The sequence below is a fragment of the Sparus aurata genome, chromosome 21, assembly GCF_900880675.1.
Source record: "Sparus aurata chromosome 21, fSpaAur1.1, whole genome shotgun sequence".
Taxonomy (NCBI): Eukaryota; Metazoa; Chordata; class Actinopteri; order Spariformes; family Sparidae; genus Sparus; species Sparus aurata.
This window is the reverse complement of record NC_044207.1, coordinates 31,546,770-31,571,182: the sequence shown is the minus strand read 5'-3', so window position 1 is coordinate 31,571,182 and position 24,413 is coordinate 31,546,770. Positions and strand designations below refer to the sequence as shown.

At 40.3% G+C, this 24,413-nt stretch overlaps 1 gene segment (V, D, J or C); it reads right to left on the bottom strand.

Annotated features, from left to right (window-relative positions):
- Nucleotides 1-15,191: 15,191 nt before the first annotated feature.
- LOC115572831 (T cell receptor alpha variable 18-like) lies at nt 15,192-16,256 on the bottom strand. The segment is given in 3 exon segments: nt 15,192-15,209; nt 15,638-15,942; nt 16,069-16,256. Coding segments are annotated over 3 exon segments (366 nt in total).
- Nucleotides 16,257-24,413: the final 8,157 nt, after the last annotated feature.

Here is a 24,413-nt window from a genome sequence, read left to right as displayed (position 1 = left end):
AAAGCTCAGCTCCTCCCTGAATCTCTCCGTCTCCTCTTAGATCTGTATTTTCACCTCTTCTTCTTCCTCCTGGTTAACAGACTGAAGGCAGCAGTTTGTAACAGCTGGAGCTGGGAAGTTTTCTTTGTTGTAGTTTTTTGTGTTTGATTCCTTTATTACTGGAATGAATTACAGAAATGTAGCTGTGATGGTTTCGAGATGGATGATCCTTTCAGGCTTTGCATATAAAAGAGAAACTTGTTCTATACTCCTAAAGTAGAGACAACATTAATTCATCAATGTACAAATCGTTAGCCTCATAGCATAATTGCCCAAGTCATTTTTTGGCCAAATTGTGATATCTGCCTAACTTTACTCTCCTACCACTGCTGCATCATCCTGCCTTTCTGCCTATGTCCTTGGCCAATCACAACACTCATTAGAATCCAAAAACACTATCTGCCTTAGTCATCTCTTTGACTTAGGCAGTTTTGATGATACAACAAAAATGGCAGAAACATGAGAAAGAGGGCTCGGCTGTCCACAAGTGAAGCATTAGCTCTTCTCTTTGATTCGTTTTTATCTGGTAAGAGTTCATATTTATTCAATATCCAGTGACAAACTTTCAGTGTGGACAATGGACCATCAATGCGTTCTTCTGTGCCCCCAGACAAAAGCAAGTACAATGTATTATAAAACTAAATTACAGATGCACAACTTTGCTTGCTTCAACCTGAGTAACAAAGATGGGTATTGTTATGCTTGGGAGGAGCATGAAGGCTCCCTCAGCAGTGAGGTTTTTGCCCATCTGCAGTCCAAACACTTTGAATCAATCCTAGAGGCCAACGGAAACATCGAGAAAGTCATTGTCTGGAGTGATGGCTGTGGATATCAAAATCGGTGTGGTACCATTAGCAACACCTACCACCATCACCATCTGGCCATGAAGCATGGTGTCACCATTGAACAAAAGTTTGTGGTTGCAGGGCACATACAAATGGAGTGTGACTCCATGCATAGCCTCATTGAACGGCGCATCATCAAAAATATTCACACTCCACGTGATTACATTGTCATCTTTGAGACTGCATGAATGTATCCATCCCCATACAATGACTCAGCTATACCACAATGACTTCATGAAGTTATCTGGGGCCTATGTCATCAATATTCGACCAGGTAAAAAAGTTGGTGACCCCACAGTCCATGACCTCCGGGCTCTCCAGTACTTGGCTGATGGTCGAATCCGGTACAAGTTGGATTTTGAGTCTGACTGACCTGCCTCAGCGAATCAGCATCTCCGAAGAACCATCCCAGAGGAAGACTTTACTGCTCAAAGCTTGCTCCTTTATGTATATGGAGCCGTAAAGGAGCTCAATGAGAGTTATCATTTCAGTCTCGTTGTCGTCTTTTTTGGTCTCAAACATTTCTCATTTGTTTCTCCTAAAATTCCTTAGGATCAATAGGTGAGACTTGAGACTTTACCACTGAAACCTTGCTCCTTTCCAGCAATGGGGAGACATTCTGAAACTTCATTGAGAGCTTGATGAGATCTCCTTTGAAACTTACAGGGAGCCCAAGTTGAGATTTTCTGCACCTGTTTCTCAGGAGAAACAATTGAGAAACAGAAGAAATCAGCCACAGCCTCACTTTGGTCTCACATAGATCTCATAGTTGTCTAGGAGAAATGAATGAGACACTACTGAGATCTCTTTTCCAATTTTCGTTTCCTCTGGGATTCCACTGGGTCCCACTCTTTCCTTCCCAATTGCCAATTACTCTCAGGAAATTCAATGACTTGCAGGCAATGAAACCAGTACTACCAAGAGTGGCCCACCAGTACTATGACAACCTCCCTCATCAATAGACAGTGTGAAAATGAGTTTGCACAGCACCTGAGTGGAACTTTGATTAAGGATGGGAAAGGAAAACAGTGATTACGGTTAGACATTAATAAACAACTTGGTGAAGGTTGACAAGTTAAACATCTTGGTTATATTTAGGAGGGTACAACAACTTTGGTTATGTGATGTTTGCATTTATATGTAAGAGCGAAAAATGCCTAAGTCATGGCATATTCTGCCCATGTCACTTTTTATTTGTTAGGGAATTGATGATGGGTCTTTTTCTTTTTGCATACTTGTTCACACATCTGGTTGAATGTACTGTTACAATATCAATACAAAATATCAATATGTTTTCTAAAAATTATGTTTTTTCTTGTTTTCCAAAAACTTTAAAATATGACTTATGCAATTATGCTATGAGGCTGACGAAATGTTATCTTGTTGCTGGTAATATGCAGGGCTTTATGTTGTATGCCTCCTCACTCGGGGCACCATATATAGTGGCATGTGGACTTCGGTGTTAAATCTGGCTGTCAGTAATAATGAATGACACCCCTTAGGGGGAAAAAAGTGGCAACATCCCGCCACCCTCACGGATAAGCAGAAAGAAAACAGAACGGAACGGAACGGAGAAAAAAATAATTGATGTTTTTTTCAATATCTTTCATGTCATGTAACCCAGTGACTCCAAACCAGCAAGAGATTGTATCAGTAAACTGGACGAATAAGACGCCTATTGTTATTGTATTTTAGTGCTTCCTCTAATTAATATGCAGAAATTATGATTATTTTTCACATGTCATGACTTCAAAAATAAAAATAAAAAAGTTCTTTAATGCTCAGGATGTTAACATATTTTCAAGCAGCAATGTCAGCCTCTACACTATTTTGTCTCATGTCTTGGATTCTGATTGTGAAAAGATTTTTTTTTTCCAAAAATCTCACCAGTAGGTGAGATTTAAACGGTCATTTTTCAAAATTTTCTTCCGGGGCGGCATGCCCCCAGACCCCCTTAGTGTTGCTAGATTATCAACTCAGAGCACAGCTGCTATAAAAAATTTAGGGGAAACACTGTTCTAAGAATTTTGGACATGTGTGGTTTAAAATACAAGGCAAGAAATTATGACAAATAAAGAAACCTTGTTACTTGGGCCGACACACCGATGAAAAAAATCTCCCTATTTTTCACAACCCAGTGTTGGCAAGTATGTATTGATCATCAGGGATGATTATTATTTAGGATAAACAATGAGATTTATGTCCGTCTCCTCTTGGATCTGTATTTTCTCTTCTCTCTAACACTTCCTCTACCTTTAACTCTGAAATGACACTGATGCTGCAGTCACCATCATATTAATCATGTTTCACTCATGTTGGATACAAACCAGTGTTTTTGTGTTGTTGATGAGTCAAATATTTGATACATATTTTATTTAATTAATACCACTTCTTTTGAAAATGGAGATTTCTTTATAAAAAAAACTTGCAACTGTGAAACATGAATTTCTCTCTCCAGACTCTTTTCTGTTCAGTCTCTACAAACATGATTTCTTTAAGTGTCAGCAGGGAGAGCTGAATATCAAGCAGCTCTTCTTCAGTTTAAACAGACTGAGTGTCTGCAGGGAGAGTTGAATATCAAGCAGCTCTTCTTCAGTCTAAACAGACTGAGTCTCTGAATACTGACTTTAGGTCAGCTCTAGTTTCTGCTCATACTCCAATGTCACACAATGTCTGTTAGTTTGACAGATGTTCTTCTGTCCACTGATGAAAGTCTTTGTTCATATTGGAAATAAAGTTATTAAATATTAGATCAACAATAATGTGTTACTGATGAACACAGTCAACATACAGAGAAACACATCATTTGTCAATAAAGTATTCAGTGATCAGTTTATCCTTCTATTTGTCTTCTGGACCAAACTGTCATCAGACTCTGACACATACAACTCATTAGTTCCACTCTTTTGTGTTTGTGAGATTGTGAGTCCAAAGATGGTAGATGTCATAGTAACATTCATAGTGGATGTTGTGGAGTATTGTGTTGTCTTTGCTCTAAAGGTTTTTGTACAGAGTTTTGGTGTTTCCTGTCACTGTGGGCTTCACAGCACAGTAGTACACAGCAGAGTCAGACCGCTGAAGCTTCTGGATTTTCAGAGGAACTGACTTGTTGATGATTGTAGCAGTATATCTGTCTTTCTCAAAGTCAGCAGCATGCTCTACTGTTAGTGAGGAACATTTCAGAATGTACTTTGGGAAGTCGTTCACTTCTTGTTTGTACCAGAACAAATAGGGAAATGTATCACTAGTCTCAAATGTGCAGCCCAGTGTAACTGTGTCTCCTTCAGCAGCAATAACATCTCCTGTTGGCTGGATCACTCTGTCTGCTCCTTTACACTCTGAGGAAGAAGAGAACATGCGGAGGAAGAGATGAATCAATACAGATGATTGATTAAAGGAGAACAATCGGTAGGTTTAAAAAGTTACCTAGCCAGAGAGTCAGACACACAGACATGTAGAATAGTTGTGATTTTTATTGACTGCTGTCTGATGATTCATTAAAATATGAGTTATGTACAAGATACAAACAAAGATGATCTGATCTGGTTTTCTGTATCATAAAAATTTAAATCACTCGCAGCTCAGTTAAATGTTATAAAACAGTCTTAAAAGTCAACTTGTTGTGTTTTGTGTCTCACCAAAGAACAGAACAGCAAAAATAATCCACAGCCAATGTTCCATCTCTACAACAAGGTTTAAATGAACAGGAGAAACTAGCTGATGTTCAACATTCAGTGTGAGAGTTGTTCTCTTCACAGCAGCAGTTATTATTGACAGAATGGTTGAACACAGTGCAGAAGTAGAGCACCACCTATTTGATGATTTTGCCCTCTAGTGGATGTTGTGGAGTGTTGTGTTGTCTTTGCTCCAAAGGTTTTTGTACAGAGTTTTGGTGTTTCCTGTCACTGTGGGCTTCACAGCACAGTAGTACACAGCAGAGTCTGTCACTGCAGCAGAGGAGATCTGCAGAATCACACCACGTTTTTCTTCAGACAGTTTAGTCGAGAACTTTGTGTCTGATTTTAGAGACTCTGCAGGTCTTGTATCATTCAGCCCTGAGATGTAGAACAGAAACTCTGGTGGTTTTCCTGGATATTGTCGATACCAGAAGAAATTATCATAGCTATCAGCTTGTTTGGAGTATGTGTAGGACAGAGTAACAGTGCTGTCTTCTAAACTGGACTCTTCATTCTTGTCCGGACTGAGTTCTTCACAGCTGACACCTAAAGGAAGAAATAACTCTGTAACTTCCTGATGTGAATATTTCATCACTGAAGCTCTTGTAAAGTAAATTATCTCACCTACCTGTTATTGTGAGTAGAAACAAAGTGACAGACAGACTGAAGTTCACTGACAGCATCTTAAAGATCAAGACAATCTGTTTTTGTATGAAACTCCACTGTGAGAGTTTGTCTTTTCTGAACTTGAGTCTCAGTTTCTCTCCTCCCTTAATCCCTCCCTCCTTCCTCTCACAGCTCTGACAGATAGTGTGTTTGTCACTGCTGTGCTGCTGTTATTCACTAACTTCCATCATTTCCATCTGGTAAGAAGCAGCTGATGAGGTAACACTGATTTACACCTGACAGCACATGTGAAGGTCCTGACCCGGCTCAGTCTTTATTCTGACAATGTGCTCCCCTTCACTTCCACATGACAACCATATTAATGACTGATTGGAAACTTGTCTCAAACAATACTGTTCACATTATTGTGTCCCATGTGAGGACCAGTCAAATCATGAGAGTCCTGTACAAACATAAATCACATACAAAGTTGATTTTCAGCACCAACCAGAAAGATTGTTTCCATCTGTCAGACTGTCTCTTCTAAAGTCTCATGGTTGATCATTATTGTTCATCAATCAGTCTGATTTTGTTTGTCAATTATTTCATGTGCCATGTACGTGTTACAAATACTTTAATTCATAGACTGTATCTTATATATTTCACCCACATTGAAGTTAGTTTCAGGTTGGATGTTGGACAGACATTGTCTCTGGATCCAGCGGCGTCAGTTTGTCCCGGTGTTGGCAGTCAGAGGACGTTAGCTGACCTCTGAAACACAGAGGTTTCACTCAGGGTTCGTCAATAAATTACTGTCTGACTGAAACAAAGATCATGTTCATGTTCAGCCTGCTGGCTTGACCTCATTAGAGAAGATTATGGATAAAAATGTTCATGTCATATTTTTAATGTTAATATTGTCTGTAGAAAACTCAGCATGTTTAATCATTTATTTCCAGGTCACGTGACTAAAAATGCTCATTTGTCATAGTAACAACATAATTTGGATTTGATTTTGCATCAGTGGGTCACATGACATGAACTCTAGGGAAAGGAATGAAAAAGTATAATTAATGTTATTTAATGTAATATATGACTAGCAGTATAAGTCAATGACAGCAGGTGTGTCCTCATCATCCAGAGAGGTAAAACAATTCATCATTGTTTTGGAGTCACTGTGTTAACAGCTGTAACCACAGTGACTGTGATAAAACAGGAATTAGCAGAATCCATCTGATATGAAGCTGTGGTTTGTATACCACTTCCCTCCTCTTTGAAGAGTAGTCAGATATCTGTGTTCAGGTTTTTGTACAGCCTCTTCTACACTTTGTATCACTGTGTTTCTAGAGCACAGTAGTAGAGAGCTGTGTCTGCCAGGGTTAGCTCTCTGATGGTCAGTGTAGTTGATGTTGGTGTTGTTTCAGATTCATATCGTACTGTTAGGAATATATTCGGTTGTCTCCCCCTTTGCTCCTTTCCAGAGTATAAACTGAGGAGCCTGAAGGTCAGAATGATGTCTGTACCAGTAAAGGTAAACATCGTCATCAGTTGTCTCATATTGACATATCAGTGTAACAGATTGTCCTTCTCTTTGTCTGACTTCATCTGCCACAGGAGAGATGCTGTCTCCAGCTATTAGTCCTGGAAAAAGTGTAGAAAATGAAGCCATTAGACTAACATTGTTCATGAGGCTGAGAGGAGAAGACAGTGGAAAATATCAAGTGTACAGTGTTACTCTGTGCTCCTTCACAGTCACATACAAACAATATCATTCAATGAACATCCATTTTGTCAATCTGATGAAAACATGAGGAGCATTGACTCTGTCAGAGCAAAGAGATGAGAAAAGTGATGAAATCCAGGTTGTGTATATGTGGTTAATGCAGCAGGTTCAACAACACTTAAATTCCTGTTGTGTTCCAAAACTCACCTGTAAAGTGACAGAAGAGTAAAAAGAAGTAAAGCAACATGTCTTTGGATTTATTAAAGCCAGACAGACAGCAGATGAGCAGTGTTCTTCCACTGCAGCACAATGAGGAAGGAATGATGTCATTGGTTGAGTTGAGGCTAAATGGGCGGGGCCAATCAGCTCTTCACGTTATATTTCACTTCACCTCAACCAATCCATTTCTGTCTGTTGTCACAGCAGCTCTGTGTGGAATCTTTATTCAGTCCCTCCAGAAAAACGCGATAATGAGATTGCATTGCATATTTATGCGGGGGCTGCATTTTTTCACATACGCTGCACTTTCGCCGCACAAATTGCCGATTTCCGCACAAATTATGCTCGGCCTGCATGATTTCATAATCCCCACCTTTTCGTTGCAAAAAAAGTCACATATATCTTAGCAGAAAGTTGAAAAATGTTGCGTTTACTTTACATAAGAGCAGCCATTTTCCCCTGTTGCCATTAACTCTATGAAGTGACGTAATTACACAACGTGAACATCATCAAAAGCTGCAAACCCCGCGATGAAGCCATGATGAAGCCCAGTAACCAGTCTGATTTGCCAACAAAAAATCATAATAGTGTAAAAATCCTTACAGTTGTAAGTATATTAGTAGTATGTTAATTTTTACGTATAAGTAAGAGATTGCACTTTGTGCATTGGAAGCACTTATTTTAACAGAAGATGTCTGTTTTGTACAGCTACCTCTGTAAAACAGGAAGCACAATTATTTTTTTTCATATTTTCTTTATTAATTTTTACAGAAGTTGTAGCATATTCCTTTTCTAAAGCTACATAACTTGTTTGACTCATCAATGATTTGTAAGTTTGAGCCATGTGTTTATTAAGGTCTGAATTAAAACAAGCTGAGAACTTAAATATTCCCAGCACTTTCTGTGATGCAGTATGCTGCTTATCATAGGAAGTAATAAGAAATTAGTCTTTACATTAAGGTAATAGCCTAGTGAGAACAGGGTGTTGGGTTAATCACTTTTTTTTCTCTTTTTCATCAAACTGCAGTCTTTGCAAGTTCCTGCAATTTCATTGCATAAAATTGCATAAATATCCTGCATATTCCATCACATTTTTTAAGAAAACGTGGTGCAGAATCAAGGATGTTTGCCCAAACAATCACAAACAAACTCAGCATTTTTCTGGAAGGACTGTTTATTGGTTGATGTTTTGTTGTATTTGTCATCAGTCCAGTGACACTGGCTCAGACTTTAATGGGTTCATGGTGTGTGACTCCCTCTAGTGGATGTTGTGGAGTATTGTGTTGTCTTTGCTCCGAAGGTTTTTGTACAGAGTTTTGGTGTTTCCTGTCACTGTGGGCTTCACAGCACAGTAGTACACAGCAGAGTCTGTCACTGCAGCAGAGGAGATCTGCAGATGCATTTTGGTTTTTTCATCACTCACTTTAACAGACAGTCTGTTGTTTTTTTCATTTTGTGTTCACAAGTGAAAGATGAGGAACTCTGGAGGTTTTCCTGGATATTGTCGATACCAGTAGAACTCATCAATACCAGTAGCTTGTTTGGAGTATGTGTAGGACAGAATAACAGTGCTGTCTTCTAAACTGGACTCTTCATTCTTGGCTGGACTGAGTTCTTCACAGCTGACACCTAAAGGAAGAGAAATCTGTTTTGTATTATGTTTAAAAAAAAAACTCAAAAGAAATGAACTGCCTTCAGAAAACATTAGAATTTAACTTTGGCAGAATAAAAGCACAATGTAACATACCTTTTATAACAGAGAGAAACATCAGAGACAGCCCATAATAGTCCAGTGACAGCATGTTGAATGAAGGTAATGTTTCTGGTTTGTGTATTGAACTCTGCTGAATATGGAAGTTCCTCTCTCTTCTATAGTTCAGTAACAGCTCAGCTCCTCCCTGAATCTCTCCGTCTCCTCTTAGATCTGTATTTTCATCTCTTCTTCTTCCTCCTGATTAACAGACTGAAAGCAGCAGTTTGTAACAGCTGGAGCTGGGAAGTGTTCTTTGTTGTAGATTTTTGTGTTTGATTCCCTGATTACTGGAATGAATTACAGAAATGTAGTTGTGATGGATCAGGTTTTCAGTGTTTGCAAAGAAGTTGGACTTTTTTTATACTCCTAAGTACAGACAACATTATTTCATCTCTGTACAACTTAATCTTGTTCCTGGTAACATTCGGAGACATAGGGTGGATATTGCCTCACATGGGGCACCATGTGTGCTACAAACAGTGTTTTGTGTCAATGATGAGTCAAACATGTGAAGCACATGCTGGAATTATTTAGTCCCACTTCTTTTGATAATGTAGGCTTCTTCATAAAAAATCCCAGCTGTGAAAGATAAATTTCTTTCTCCAGACTCGTTTCTGGGCAGTCTTTACAAACATGATTTCTTTAAGTGTCAGCAGAGAGAGCTGAATATCAAATAATACAATACATTTAATACATTTATTTATATAGTGCTTTTCAGGTACTCAAAGACACTTACCAGGTTAAAACAGAGGTATGAAAACAACAACACATTAATTTATGAGAGCCTTTCAGGTCACCCATGGACACTTTACAGAAACAGAACAAATAAAACAGCAGTCAATGCCAACAGGCAATACAGTAATGAAAAGACAACAACAACAGCAATGAAATATACAAATAAAGTATCAGATAAAACAAATAAGAAAAACATCACAAATCATCAGGGAAAGCAAATTTAAAAAGGTGAGTCTTCAGTTGTTGTTGGCTATTGTAGTAGTCACGAATGAGTGTTTCTGTGACAGGGTTAGAGAGGAGAGGAGTCTAAAGATGTTCTTAAGGTGGAAGAAGGCTATTTTTGTGATGTTTTTGATATGTGAGTCAAAGCAGAGGGTTGATTCTACAGTGATACCTTAATTTCTAAGCTGAATATGAAGCAGCTCTTCTCCTGTTTAAACAGACTGAATGTCTGAATACTGACTTTAGGTCAGCTTTAGTTTCTGCTCATACTCCGATATCACACACTGGCTTTTAGTTTGACAGACGTTCTTCTGTCCACTGATGAATGTCTTTATTCAGGTTTGAAAAAACATTATTTAATATTAGATCAACAATGATGTGTTATTGATGAACACAGTCAACATCCGGAGAAACACATCATTTGTCAGTTAAATCAGTTATCATTTTATCCTCCTATTTGGCTTCTGGACCAAACTGTCATATGGTGTAATGATCTCACACATAAAACTCATCAGCTCCACTCTTTTGTGTTTGTTACTTTGTGAGTCCAAAGATGGTAGACGTCATAGTAACATCCAGCTGAAGTTTAACAGTGTGCGACTCCCTCTAGTGGATGTTGTGGAGTATTGTGTTGTCTTTGCTCCAAAGGTTTTTGTACAGAGTTTTGGTGTTTCCTGTCACTGTGGGCCTCACAGCACAGTAATACACAGCAGAGTCTCTCACTGCAGCAGAGGAGATCTGCAGATGAAACTCCTTTCTGTCTCTATCATGTGAAACAGTCAACTTCTCTGTTTTCTTTGAATATTCTGTCATGAGAAGCCGTGGAGATGAAATGAACCTCTGTTGATACCAGTAGAGGTAGTCAACAGAGCCTGAATAGTTGCAGGAGAGAGTCACGGTGTCTCCTTCCACAGCCAGCATCACGTATTTAAATGGTTTCACTAAATCCTCAGAGGATCCTGAAAGAACAAACATATATTTCACTGTGACATTTCTATTTCTTAACAATGAATTTAATCAAAGAAATATATGATTTTACAAAACTTGAAGTAGTTGTGAATCTTGTCTCAAATCTCTTCTTAAAGTTGACTTACCAGCACGAAACATGAAGATCATCGTCCAGATTAATAAAAGATGCATTATCTTCAGTTGTAGTGAATGAAGAGCAGAGAGAACACAGCAGCTCTTCACTTCTAAAATGAAGCCTTTCATATTCAGTTGTGTAGCTCCTCCTCAAGCTGTGGTCTGTTTACATTCAGGCTGATGGAAGCTGTAGAAATGACAGTTATGCTGAAGGAAGAATCTGCAGAAAAGTCACTCAAATCAATCAACTGTCTGATGAATTGAAATCTCACAATTGTATTGTAGTTCCTGGGCTCTCCTCCTCCTAAAAAAGATCTCAAGCCTGCGTCCGATCCAGAAGCGGCTGCTTGCTGGTATTCTCAAATCTATGGCAAAAGCAATGCCAAAAGGCTTCGCCCTATGCCCTATCAGAAGTGCTATTGAGCCTTCTATCTTAGGAATATACAAGTACACCTACAACTACAGTACACCCACTTCTTCTAATTGGTCACATTGGTAAATTATCCAGTGGACTAAAAGAGGAGTTGACCTGTCTCCCTGCTCATCTCCCTTTACTCATCCAACTTGGCTGCGGTCAACTTTAGGTCTTGTCCCCAAAATGACCCAAATGGGTTCCCTGTCCTTCTACAGGAACATAACTGTTTAGGCATCTCCCACCATTTGGTGTGCAGGTCAAACTCAGGTTTAGTACTTTATAGTGGCCTGACTACCTGCTAGCCTTTGACACATTCACAGTTGGAAACCAACTCCTGGCCCTTCACTCACAACAAGGAAAACCAATTAGTCATCGTTGAATCTAAACTGAGTAGATCAGAATGTGTTGCCATCCAGATACCTCAGTATACTGTACAGAAGTTTACTATTGGCACATTCCCATGGGATAACCAAAGTCTTTAATTGTCTTCAATTTACTGAAATGGTTATGATGTCACAGCTCTCTATAAGATCAACTTCAACAGCAAATGGTCCCCACTTTCTAAATTGCAGTAATTTCCTCATTTTGACTCTACATACATAAAATGTACATGGATGTGTTGGGTAAGTCTCCCTCTCACTTGTGATGTTAAAGTACAACCAATGGCAGTAGTAAAAGCAGCAGTTATAAGTGGACTTTTTTAGCCCGCTGCCCATTTCAATGACACAGCAATTTCATGCCTTTAACTGATCCTACTACAACATACTACTTAGTGTCAGTCTAAAATCCAGACATATCAAATCAAAGGCTGATGTTTTTGTCGGTCATTTTATCCCATCCCATGCGGTTGGATGCCAATTTAGTCTTTTATGTACACGTCTTAGTCTGTTTCCAACTGGCCGTGGCGTTTTGCACAAGCACCACAGTCCCCACATTGTGCATTGACCTGGAAGTCTTTGGAAGTTATTTTCTGCCTTCAGTTATCACAATAAGCATGAGGGATAGTGTGCATTTAATTTGTACTAACAGTAAAGTGTAAAGTATGTACGAAATGTACAGCAATGAAAAGTCATCCATGTTTTCACCATCTGCTGTGCAACCTGTTTGCTGCTTCTTAACTTGTTCTGTATGTGATGTAATAGGTCAACCGGATTAAGGTGCGGTAGCAATTAGCTGAAATGGTGCACATGCCGTAGTGGAGTTGGGCACACCTCAGTCAATAAATAGATTCTCACCTGGTGCTTGTATACTGGGACAATGGCATCAGTCCAATGGAATGGACTGATCGAGCTCTGACCGTAGCTCGACTTCATTATGCACCCAAACTTACTGAGTGTTTGACTCACTCTGTGGATCTCATGGTGCTGATTGTAAACTGATGAGGGTTCAGCTTTACTCACTTTGACTCTCAGTAGGTTATTTCTCACATTTGCTGTGGATACTGACAGTAACTGGTCCTCTGGTGGTGGGACACACTGTACAGGTGACTCCCATACTCCTTCTTCTGGAGTAGTTTTGGATCTCCTGCTTCATATCTTTAGTTCTGTTGGTGCTGATGTCTTTACTTCCTTAATAGCAGCTTTCAGTCTTGCCTTGGTGGTGTTGTGTCAACTTGTCACCTGATTGAAAGAAAGGTTACAGCCCTCACCTCTCCACTAATCCAGGCCTTCTGCTGGGAAATTAATGTATCGCCTTTGATCATCACATCATTATCACATCTGATGATGTATTATGTTATTGATGATGTATGTTCCTGAAGACTGATGTGATTCTCCTGGGTGGCAGCATCTCCACACATGTGCTCTTAGGCACACTCAAAGGGTGTGACTCCCTCTAATGGATGTTATGGAGTATTGTGTTGTCTTTGCTCCAAAGGTTTTTGTGCAGAGTTGTGGTGTTTTTTCTGTCACTGTGGGCCTCACAGCACAGTAGTACACAGCAGAGTCTGTCACTGCAGCAGAGGAGATCTGCAGATACACACCTTGTTTTTCTTCAGGCAGTTTAGTTGAGTTGTGTCTGATTTTAGAGACTCTGCAGGTCTTGTAACATTCATCCCTGAGATGTAGAGCAGAAACTCTGTTGGTTTTCCTGGATATTGTCGATACCAGAAGAAATGATCAAATCCATCAGCTTGTTTGGAGTATGTGTAGGACAGAGTAACAGTGCTGTCTTCTGAACTGTACTCTTCGTTCTTGTCCGGACTGAGTTTTTCACAGCTGACACCTAAAGGAAGAGAAAAAAATTCTGTTTTATATCATGTTACAGATAAAAAACACATGAACTGCTTTCAGAAAACATTAGAATTTAACATGACAGAATGGATGATGTAACATACCTGTTACAATAGAGAGAAACATCAGAGACAGCCCATAATAGTCCAGTGACAGCATGTTGAATAAAGGTAATGTTTCTGGTTTGTGTATTGAACTCTGCTGAATATGGAAGTTCCTCTCTCTTCTATAGTTCATCAACAGCTCAGCTCCTCCCTGAATCTCTCCGTCTCCTCTTAGATCTGTATTCTCTCTCCTCTCTTTGACACTTCCTCGACCTCCAGCTCTGAAATGACTCTGATGTTGAAGTCACCATCACATAAATCATGTTTCTCTCATGTTGGACACATAATATCCTCTTCATGACTACAGTGCATGTGGCTCAACAGTTCAGTCAGCCAACCTCTGCTGAATATGACATTTCGTGTTATAGGTAACATTGAATGATCTGTAAATCAAACTGTTGTGAGACACTCCAGTTTCTCCACCAGCCAGGACAGACACCTTTTGCAGCTGAGGTGTCTGTACAGTTACACATTCCGGTTTAAGACTTAACTGCGACAGTTTGTTTTTTCTTATGGAGAGGTAACAAACGTGGCTGTGTGTTGTTTACATGTTTTCAATGGGTTTGGAGCCTGTCATCAGCTCTGTGTTTGCGTTAGGAGGTTTGGCTAAGGGACACGGCCCGATAGAACACTAAAACAGAATGTATCTCTCATGCCAGTTGTTCGGTATACATTTCCATATAAGCATGGAGAGACAATCTTGTCCACTTGAGGCCATAAGCTCCACGGTGTCATCTCAGCAGAGTTAGATAATGTACAGAAGAAGGAGGCAGGTCAGCTTCTTTCTACTATTGGATTGATGAACCCTCGCTCCACCAAAGTGAGCAATTACACAACGTAGGAAGGTGCAAGTGAGCCTTTTAAAATAGGCCCGCAGAAGCGGAGAAGGGTGGTGGTACTTTGCAGATTTCCTAAGATCGAAGGCGCGATAGAAATTCTGATAGAGCAGAGGGCAGAACTTTGTCATAGATTTGAGAACACCAGGGAGCGACCGCCTGGTTCCAACACAGTCTTGAGACCTGTTTCAATAAAGATTGCTCTATCATTCCACCCAGCTTTACCTCCACAGATTCCTTTATCAGCATACTACAAGCCGACACCTTTGATGGAGAAAGCCAAAAAACTACACAGCTCAGATTAAAAGCTGTTACAAAGTCATCAAGTGGTCAGCCAGAATCACACCACAGAAGCATATAAGATTTTTATAAAACTTCATCTACTCCAGCAGCATCATCCAGTTATTATCTGCTGATCTGTATATTCAGTACTTTTTTGGGTTAAAGATCTACTTCTGTGTTGTTTTAACATGTTCTCACGTGTCTGAAATATTGCATTTACAGAAGCAATTACCTGTCAATTGTCCCTCAAACAAAGAAAAGACCACCTGGATGTTGAGAGGAAGTCTAGTTTATTGATGCTGTCCAATATCACAACCACCGACGGGCTTCACAGGCCAACATCATCAACAACAAGTGAAAACTCCCCCAGTCTGTCCTGCCTCAACATGTGGAGAAGTGGTTGATGGCTCAGTACAGGACATTAAGGAGACACTCTCAGCTTAAAATGAGACATGATAAAATCTTCATTCATTTACTAGTATGAGGGCTTACAGTAAGTCCAGCATCAGTTCTTCATGTCATTACAATACCAGAACAAGTTCAACTAAAGTTCAGTCAGAGCAGCTGTGGCTCAGAAGGTAACAGAGGTCAAAAGGTTGTTGGTTAAATCCCCAACTTGTCCTCTGTACATGGTGACATGTCTTTGAGGAAGGCACACTGCAGTGCATTTACTATTTAATTTAGTGTTAGATGAACTGAGGATAGTGTCTACCTTTTTGATTTTATAATTAGTCAAAACACTCCAGACTGTATCATCACATCCTGCTGAAGTTTAACAGTGTGTGACTCCCTCTAGTGGATGTTGTGGAGTATTGTGTTGTCTTTGCTTCAAAGGTTTTTGTACAGAGTTTTGGTGTTTCCTGTCACTGTGGGCCTCACAGCACAGTAGTACACAGCAGAGTCAGACAGCTGAAGCTTCTGGATCTTCAGAGGAACTGAGTTGTTGATGATTGCAGCATTAAATCTGTCTTTCTCGAAGTCAGCAGCATTTTCTACTGTTTGCGAGTAACATTTCAGAATGTACTTTGGGAAGTCATTTACTTCTTGTTTGTACCAGAACAAATAGGGAAATTTGTCACTGGTCTCAAATGTGCAGTCCAGTGTAACTGTGTCTCCTTCAGCAGCAATGACATCTCCTGTTGGCTGGATCACTCTGTCTTCTCCTTTACACTCTGAGGAAGAAGATAACATGCAGAGGAAGAGATGAATTTATGAAGATGATTGATTAAAGTAGAAAAATCAGTAGGTTTAAAGGGTAAACAGTCTTAAAAGTCAACTTGTTGTGTTTTGTGTCTCACCAAAGAACAGAGCAGCAAGAATAACCCACAGCCAATGTTCCATCTCTACAACAAGGTTTAAATGAACAGGAGAAACTAGCTGATGTTCAACATTCAGTGTGAGAGTTGTTCTCTTCACAGCAGCAGTTATTATTGACAGAATGGTTGAACACAGTGCAGAAGTAGTGCACCGCCTACTTGATGATGTCGCCCTCTAGTGGAGTTAAAAAGTTCAGTACAACAGTGTGGAAGAAAAAAGGCTTCCAGCAGCTTGTCAGTGTGCCAGCTTGTGTTTTTGTACAGAGTTTTGGTGTTTCCTGTCACTGTGGGCCTCACAGCACAGTAGTACACAGCAGAGTCTGTCACTGCAGCAGAGGAGATCTGCAGAATCACACCACGTTTTTCTTCAGACAGTTTAGTCGAGAGCTTATTGTCTGATTTTAGAGACTCTGCTGGTCTTGTAACATTCAGCCCTGAGATGTGGAGCAGAAACTCTGGTGGTTTTCCTGGATATTGTCGATACCAGAAGAAATGATCACTGCCATCAGCTTGTTTGGAGTATGTGTAGGACAGACTAACAGTGCTGTCTTCTAAACTGGACTCTTCATTCTTGACTGGACTGAGTTCTTCACAGCTGACACCTAAAGGAAGAAATAACTCTGTAACTTCCTGATGTAAATATTTCATCACTGAGGCCCTTGTAAAGTGAATTATGTCACCTACCTGTTATCGTGAGCAGAAACAAAGTGACAGACAGACTGAAGTTCACTGACAGCATCTTAAAGATCAAGACAATCTGTTTTTGTATGAAACTCTCTCTGTGAGAGTTTGTCTTTTCTGAACTTGAGTCTCAGTTTCTCTCCTCCCTTAATCCCTCCCTCCTTCCTCTCACAGCTCTGACAGATAGTGTGTTTGTCACTGCTGTGCTGCTGTTATTCACTAACTTCCATCATTTCCATCTGGTAAGAAGCAGCTGATGAGGTAACACTGATTTACACCTGACAGCACATGTGAAGGTCCTGACTCGCCTCAATCTTTAATCTGACAATGTGCTCCCCTTCACTTCCACATGACAACCATATTAATGACTGATTGGAAACTTGTCTCAAACAATACTGTTCACATTGTTGTGTCCCATGTGAGGACCAGTCAAATCATGAGAGTCCTGTACAAACATAAATCACCTACAAAGTTGATTTTCAGCTCCAACCAGAAAGATTGTTTCCATCTGTCAGACTGTCTCTTCTAAAGTCTCATGGTTGATCATTATTGTTCATCAAACAGTCTGATTTTGTTGCTCAATTATGCCATGTATTAGGGCTGTCAACGAATATTTTAAATTTGAATATATCATATATTCGAATATTAAAAAGAACGGAGATTTGATTGTGAAAATTAGTATTCGACTGGCTGTTTTCAAGTAGGCGTATTGCATGACAGGTCAGGGAGAGGTCACAGGAGTCGCACATGCACAGTGTGACGCAGATGGCAGAGAGAAATCCAAATGGCAGAAAGTTCAGAGCCCAACTCGGCAGCAGATAGAGTGGTTTGGACTCCTTGCAACCTCAAAAGGCCCGTTTGGAAATTCTCTGGATTTTGGCCAGTAGAAGGCAAAAATGCGGAACATCGAGATGAAGTGGTATGCAAGCTGCGTAAGCAACGGTTAGCTTATCATTCGACCATGAGCAACATGAGGGCACATCTTGAAACTGTGTACCCAAAAGTGCATGTCATGTGTGGGACTCCAACTAAACAGCCACGTCTCGATTCATATTTTTGACCGCCCGCCACAAGCTCTATGTCTGCAGCACGACAAGAGGCATGCACGAAGAAACTAGCTTCATTCATATACAAGGACATGAGGCATATCAGTATCGTTGATGACACGGGCTTCAGAGAGTTTTGTGAAGAATTGGAACAGAGTTACCGTATTCCGAGCCATGGAAAAATCACCAGTAGAATCATAGACATAACAGTACATCAGACAATATAAAGGATTTACTCAAAGACCAAGATGTGGCTCTTATAACGGATGGGTGGACCTCCGTAGCAACAGCATCCTATGTTACAGCAACGGCCCACTGGAATTGAAGTGACTGGGAAATGCACGACTTTGTGCTTAAGACAAAAGAGCTTACAGAAAGCCACACTGCAGAGCATGTTAGCAAATGCATTCAAGAGATCTTGGACATTTATGGCATTAAAAAGGGAACGGACAATGCCACTAATTACGTCAATGCAGTGGAGAGGCATCTTGAAACAGTGAACAGGCTCGGGGTCAGAGCCATTGAAGCAAGTAATGAAATACTTTGGATTTGTTTTGCATCAGTGGGTCACATGACATGAACTCTACTGAAAGGAATGCAAATGTATCATTAGTATTAACTAATGTGATATATGACTAGCAGTATAACTCAATGACAGCAGGTGTGCCCTCATCATCCAGACTCATCGTTGGTTTGGAGTCACTGTGTTAACAGCTGTAACCACAGTGACTGTGATAAAACAGGAATTAGCAGAATCCATCTGATATGAAGCTGTGGTTTGAATACCACTTCCCTCCTCTTTGAAGAGTAGTCAGACATCTGTGTTCAGGTTTTTGTACAGCCTCTTCTACACTTTGTATCACTGTGTTTCTAGAGCACAGTAGTAGAGAGCTGTGTCTGCCAGGGTTAGCTCTCTGATGGTCAGTGTAGTTGATGTTTGTGTTGTTTGAGATTGATATCGATTGTTAGGAATATACTGCTGACCCCTATATGATCCCTCTCCTTTCCAGAGTATAAACTGAGGAGCCTGACGGTCAGAATGATGTCTGTACCAGTAAAGTCTAACATATGTATCACTTGTCTGATATTGACATATGAGTGTGACAGATTGTCCTTCTGTTCCACTGACTTCAGCTTCTACAGGAGAGATGCTGTCTCCAGCTATATGTCCTGGAAAAAGTGTAGAAAATGAAGCCATTAGACTAACATTGTTCATGAGGCTGAGAGGAGAAGACAGTGGAAAATATCAAGTGTACAGTGTTACTCTGTGCTCCTTCACAGTCACATACAAACAATATCATTCAATGAACATCCATTTTGTCAATCTGATGAAAACATGAGGAGCATTGACCCTGTCAGAGCAAAGACATGAGAAAAGTGATGAAATCCAGGTTGTGTATATGTGGTTAATGCAGCAGGTTCAACAACACTTAAATTCCTGTTGTGTTCCAAAACTCACCTGTAAAGTGACAGAAGAGTAAAAAGAAGTAAAGCAACATGTCTCTGGATTTATTAAAGCCAGACAGACAGCAGATGAGCAGTGTTGCTCCACTGCAGCACAATGAGGAAGGAATGATGTCATTGGTTGAGTTGAGTCTAAATGGGCGGGGCCAATCAGCTCTTCACATAACTTTTTCACTTCAACTCAACCAATCCATTTCTGTCTGTTGTCACAGCAGCTCTGTGTGGAATCTTTATTGGTTGATGTTTTGTTGTATTTGTCATCAGTCCAGTGACACTGGCTCAGACTGTAATGGGTTCATGGTGTGTGACTCCCTCTAGTGGATGTTGTGGAGTATTGTGTTGTCTTTGCTCCAAAGGTTTTTGTACAGAGTTTTGGTGTTTCCTGTCACTGTGGGCCTCACAGCACAGTAGTACACAGCAGAGTCTGTCACTGCAGCAGAGGAGATCTGCAGATGCATTCTGGTTTTATCTTCACTCACTTTGACAGAAAGTCGATTGTTTTTTTCACTTTGTGTTCCCAAGTGAAAGATGAGGAACTCTGGTGGTTTTCCTGGATATTGTCGATACCAGTAAAACTGATCAGCACCAGTAGCTTGTTTGGAGTATGTGTAGGACAGAGTAACAGTACTGTCTTCTAAACTGGACTCTTCATTCTTGACTGGACTGAGTTCTTCACAGCTGACACCGAAAGGAAGAGAAATCTGTTTTATATCATGTTATAGAACTCAGCTGCGCGCTTGCACAATAGTCGCAGGCTCTCATTCCACACTAAGTGTCGTGCTGGGTGGTAGAGTTAGAACCCAAAAGCAGACACTGAAGCTTGGAGTAGTTGAGGGAGTGATTTATTGATTACTTGTGGAAACAGATAGTGTGGGAGTTGCGAGCGCATGGTGGCTGGTAGCGTGGTGCGCCGGTATGCCGGTGAGCTCGGAGAGAGTAGCTGGCCGTAGAGGTGCGGAGGGTTGGATGGCTGAGCAGGAGCACCAAGCACCATAATAACCCACAAATATCACTGGACATGACACTGAGGCTGGTGCTAGCAATAGCATGCAGAGAGCAGTCAGTCATCATGGCAAGCACGGCGGAGCAACCACAACCAACTGTAACGTTGTTTTCTAGTCAAGTGTTCTGTTTGTTTCATTTTTCATGATAAAAAGTGCAAATAAATACCTGTTATGTCCTCCATAGTAGAACTTTATGTAGGCCTATACATACGTGTTTAGGAAATGAGATGGGGTTCTGCCCAATGTCGAGCACCATAAAAGTAACGTAAAAGTAACAAATAACGTAAAAAGTTACTTCCTATAGAGGGTAACTTAGCAAAGTAAGGGATTACTTTTCTAAGAAGTAACGAGAAGAGTAACTTCCCCAACACTGCCTACCACTGAATACATCACAGTCTCATTCCCTGGTCGAGTTACCACTTACAAACATGTCATGTCTACCAAAATAAAGGCACCAAAAAGACTTGCTTAGACAAAGGAGGAAAACCTAGTTTCATCATAACTCAGCAACCAGACTACTGGCTTCAAACAGGACTGGAACCCTGGTTAAACCCTGTCTGAAAGTCTGAAAGTCCTCTGAATGAACCACACAACCAACCCTGATCTTCTCCTCATGTGGGCGTTCTGGTTCTTTACTGGTCGCTCGTCCTCATGATGATTTCAGCATTACTGCCCCTTGATGCATTTTTACATTGTGAACTACTTGCTTAACTGATGATTTGGTCTTAACTTATATTCTGTGGGCAGAACTATCGGTCCTATATAATATAGTTCACTTTAAATTAACTTTAATTTGTGTTATTGTGATTTTTTTGAATAAAACAAAGTAATACATCAACAACATAACTAAACTGTAGGAACATGTCCTTTTAAAACATCTTTATATCACAGGAGACGCGATCTTCAGGTCCACACAGATTTCCCTCTGATCCACTTTCTCTGAAACCCTAATGGCCTGACTCTCTCCCTCCCCCTCCCTCCATTCACACTCTGATGGTGGGTTAAACAACATGTGCTGGGCAATAAACATTTCTTGTGATAAGGGACTGCCGGCTGAGTTCACAAAGGGGGGTTGCCAGACCCCAAAGGATTATCGCTGAGAGTGGGAAGACGACCATTTGTCACCTTAAGTTCCCTCTTACCTGACTTATATAGGGTCTATGTTAACAAGACACTGGACATCCGAGACTCAGAAAGGTCGCCTTTCACATCTGGATATTGTTCACTTTGACGGGCTGTTGATAATTCAGTGCACAGTGGTCACTGGGAAAAACAAGGTCCCAATTTGTTATACCAGACTTGTCATCAACAGATATCCTCCACATCTGGCATGAGCCATCAAAGTGCCACAATGTGTGAGTTACGACACTCAACCCAGCCAGAGTGTCTCTACATTCCCAGCAGGAGAAAGGAAGAATTTAATTTGTGTCTTAATGCTAAAAGGGTATTTAATGTAATCTCATCTTTTGCAGGACAAAATATTCTTAATCAGCTGGATGAGAACCCAAACATACTTTTTCCCCCTGTTTTCTAAGCTCAAGGAAACTACAGTTAGTAAATTCAGACTTAATCTCTGAAAGTGTGATGGAGCCACAGCTCCACCTAGTGGTAAGTCCGGGTATAGTTAAGAGGAGAGTTTCTGGAAAAAAAGGACTTTATATTTGTACTTATAAATATGATTACCTACCTCCAACATATATTCTTGTACCAAAAGTTAAGCTAACCTTTTTCGAAATGTTTTTAAGCCATCAGTGCTGCTAAAATCGTATACAATTGTGTGTGTGTCTCATTATAACCAATGACTCCCCTTTTTCTTTATTAGGCAATTCCTGTCATGTCCTTTTTATGTTTATGTAACAAAGGTTGATGTAAAGACCATGGTGGATTTAGGTGAATAAGTCGATCGTGATCTTGAAACGTTAAACCGTTAATATATTTCATTAAGTAATAAGTTCGCAATATGAGCTGTAATATGAGGAAGTAACGTGCCAGTCCGCCCTCAATTCTGCCTTCAGCGTAAGTGTTAAAAGAGCAGACTTCAAGTTGCTCTTTCTCTTCTTTTTCGTAACCCCTACCTGCTTAATCTTTTCTACAACGCGTTTACACTTATATTTTTCAAACTTAATCTCCGTACTTTGCTTTGTTCGCGTCTCCGGACTTTTTCTCCGGAGATTTGAATTGCTCCCAGAACTCTTACCAAGAAACACGCAGTTATTTTGAAAATAACTTCATTTCAAAACCGAAGCAAGAACGAGATTAATCCTTTTTTGTATTCCTGTATATCGCCAAGTATTGCAACTCAGTAAGCCAGAAAAAGCTATTTTTGTTTTTGTATTAAGTAACTAAGACGGACTCGCCAGGCCAGCGTTTCTTTCCCCGTTATTTTTAGGACCTAATCGATATATGTTCGGAGCTCCGCAATAATCAGCTCAAGAAAGAGACTCTGACCAGAACTCGTGATTATTATAAAGTCGGTGCAGTTAACTGCTCAAGAAGCCGTGAAGAAATCCACAGCCTAGAGAAGAAGTAGCATCCGATCGCTCCGGCCTCCTCCAACGCACTCAAGCAAGAACACTGCTGGGCCAGGAGCTGTCCTCAGCTGAACCGAGACGACATCGCTCTACAGCGGCTCCGAAACCACCGCCGCCTTCCTGCACAGAGACAAAGCTGCTCCAGACCGTCCTGAGTCCGGAACCCCACTCTTCTTCAACTAAAGTAGGATAAAACATTTCACACGACAAGAGTCACACTCGAATGAGATCAGAGTTGGTGTTTGTGGAAGCTTCGAATATATATAGATTTATCTCACAAATTCAAAGCCCTGGCCTTATCGCCTCAATAGAATAAACATTAATTCGTAGTGATAAATTATCGGTTACTTACACTAAAACCCACCATCATTTAGAATTCACCTTGTCCTCATTTTATTTCACAATTTCTGTTAATATTGTCACATATTTGAATCATTATTTCACATCCTTTTAGGGCTGAAACGATTCATCGAGTTACTCGATTAACTCGATTATAAAAATTCCTGGAGGCAAAAACTCTGCCTCGAAGCCTCGTTAAATTCCTATGACGCGCACTATACGCGCAGGGATCTGATTGTTCCACACGGACCATTGTTCAGGAAGCACACCAGCGCGTCATACATTTTGAATTTAGCTGGCTGGCCCAATTTAGCTCTGTATTTGTAGTGATGTCATGATGCGGTTTGACTAGATATGATGTTTAGCTTTGATGTTTTTAACCTCTTCAACCCGAGCTGCGCATGTTGCATTATACACCCTATAAGAGCATGCTAACCATGTAGCAACATATTAATGCAGCACACCAACTTAACGGGAAGAAGCTCGGCTAAACGCTCATGATAATCATTTTTACCTAATCGAAACTCAATTCCGACACCAAGCAACTAAAGGAGCACGTAGAAAAAACACGCTAATGGCGCATGTCCGAAAAATCGGCGTTAGCGATTACGCTACTTCATGCTAATGCTACATACAGCATGTCATATGAAAGCTGGGACCGTACAAATTTCAACGGTATACGTCTCATCACTCTGCGTCAAAAACTCACTGAAACAGCCGCCGAAGAAGAGCAGAAATAAACATCACTTTATACAGACATGATCATGAATTACGTGCTACATTGGCTGTTTTGTGATTATAAACTCTGTTTGAGTGCATTACACCGCCTCCACCGGCTAATCCAATGTGTCTGTGTCACTCTGAAATGATTCCTGACAGTTCAGGATAAGTTTCGGTTCCAGGAGGACACGTATAGTGTGGAGTAGGTAGGACCCTAGTCTTCCCACACAGTGTATTTGCCTCCTTGTGATTGGCGGATTAGTGTGATTATCGTGGATTTGGGGACTGAAGACTGAAAAAGTCTTATTTATAATTTATTTATTTGTAATTGTTTTATTTACATTTATTTTTTATAAATTGTACACATTGTGTACCTGTTTGGCTTGATATTTTATATTCATTCTCTGTTCTCAGGTGTGTAATTTGCAGAAGGTGCAATCCTTTTTTTGTAATGTTGTATGAAGAAAACAAAACCAAGGCCAAATGGCCTTTACTATTTAAGTTTGTTTTCACAGTTTTACATGTTATACATGTTTTACAGT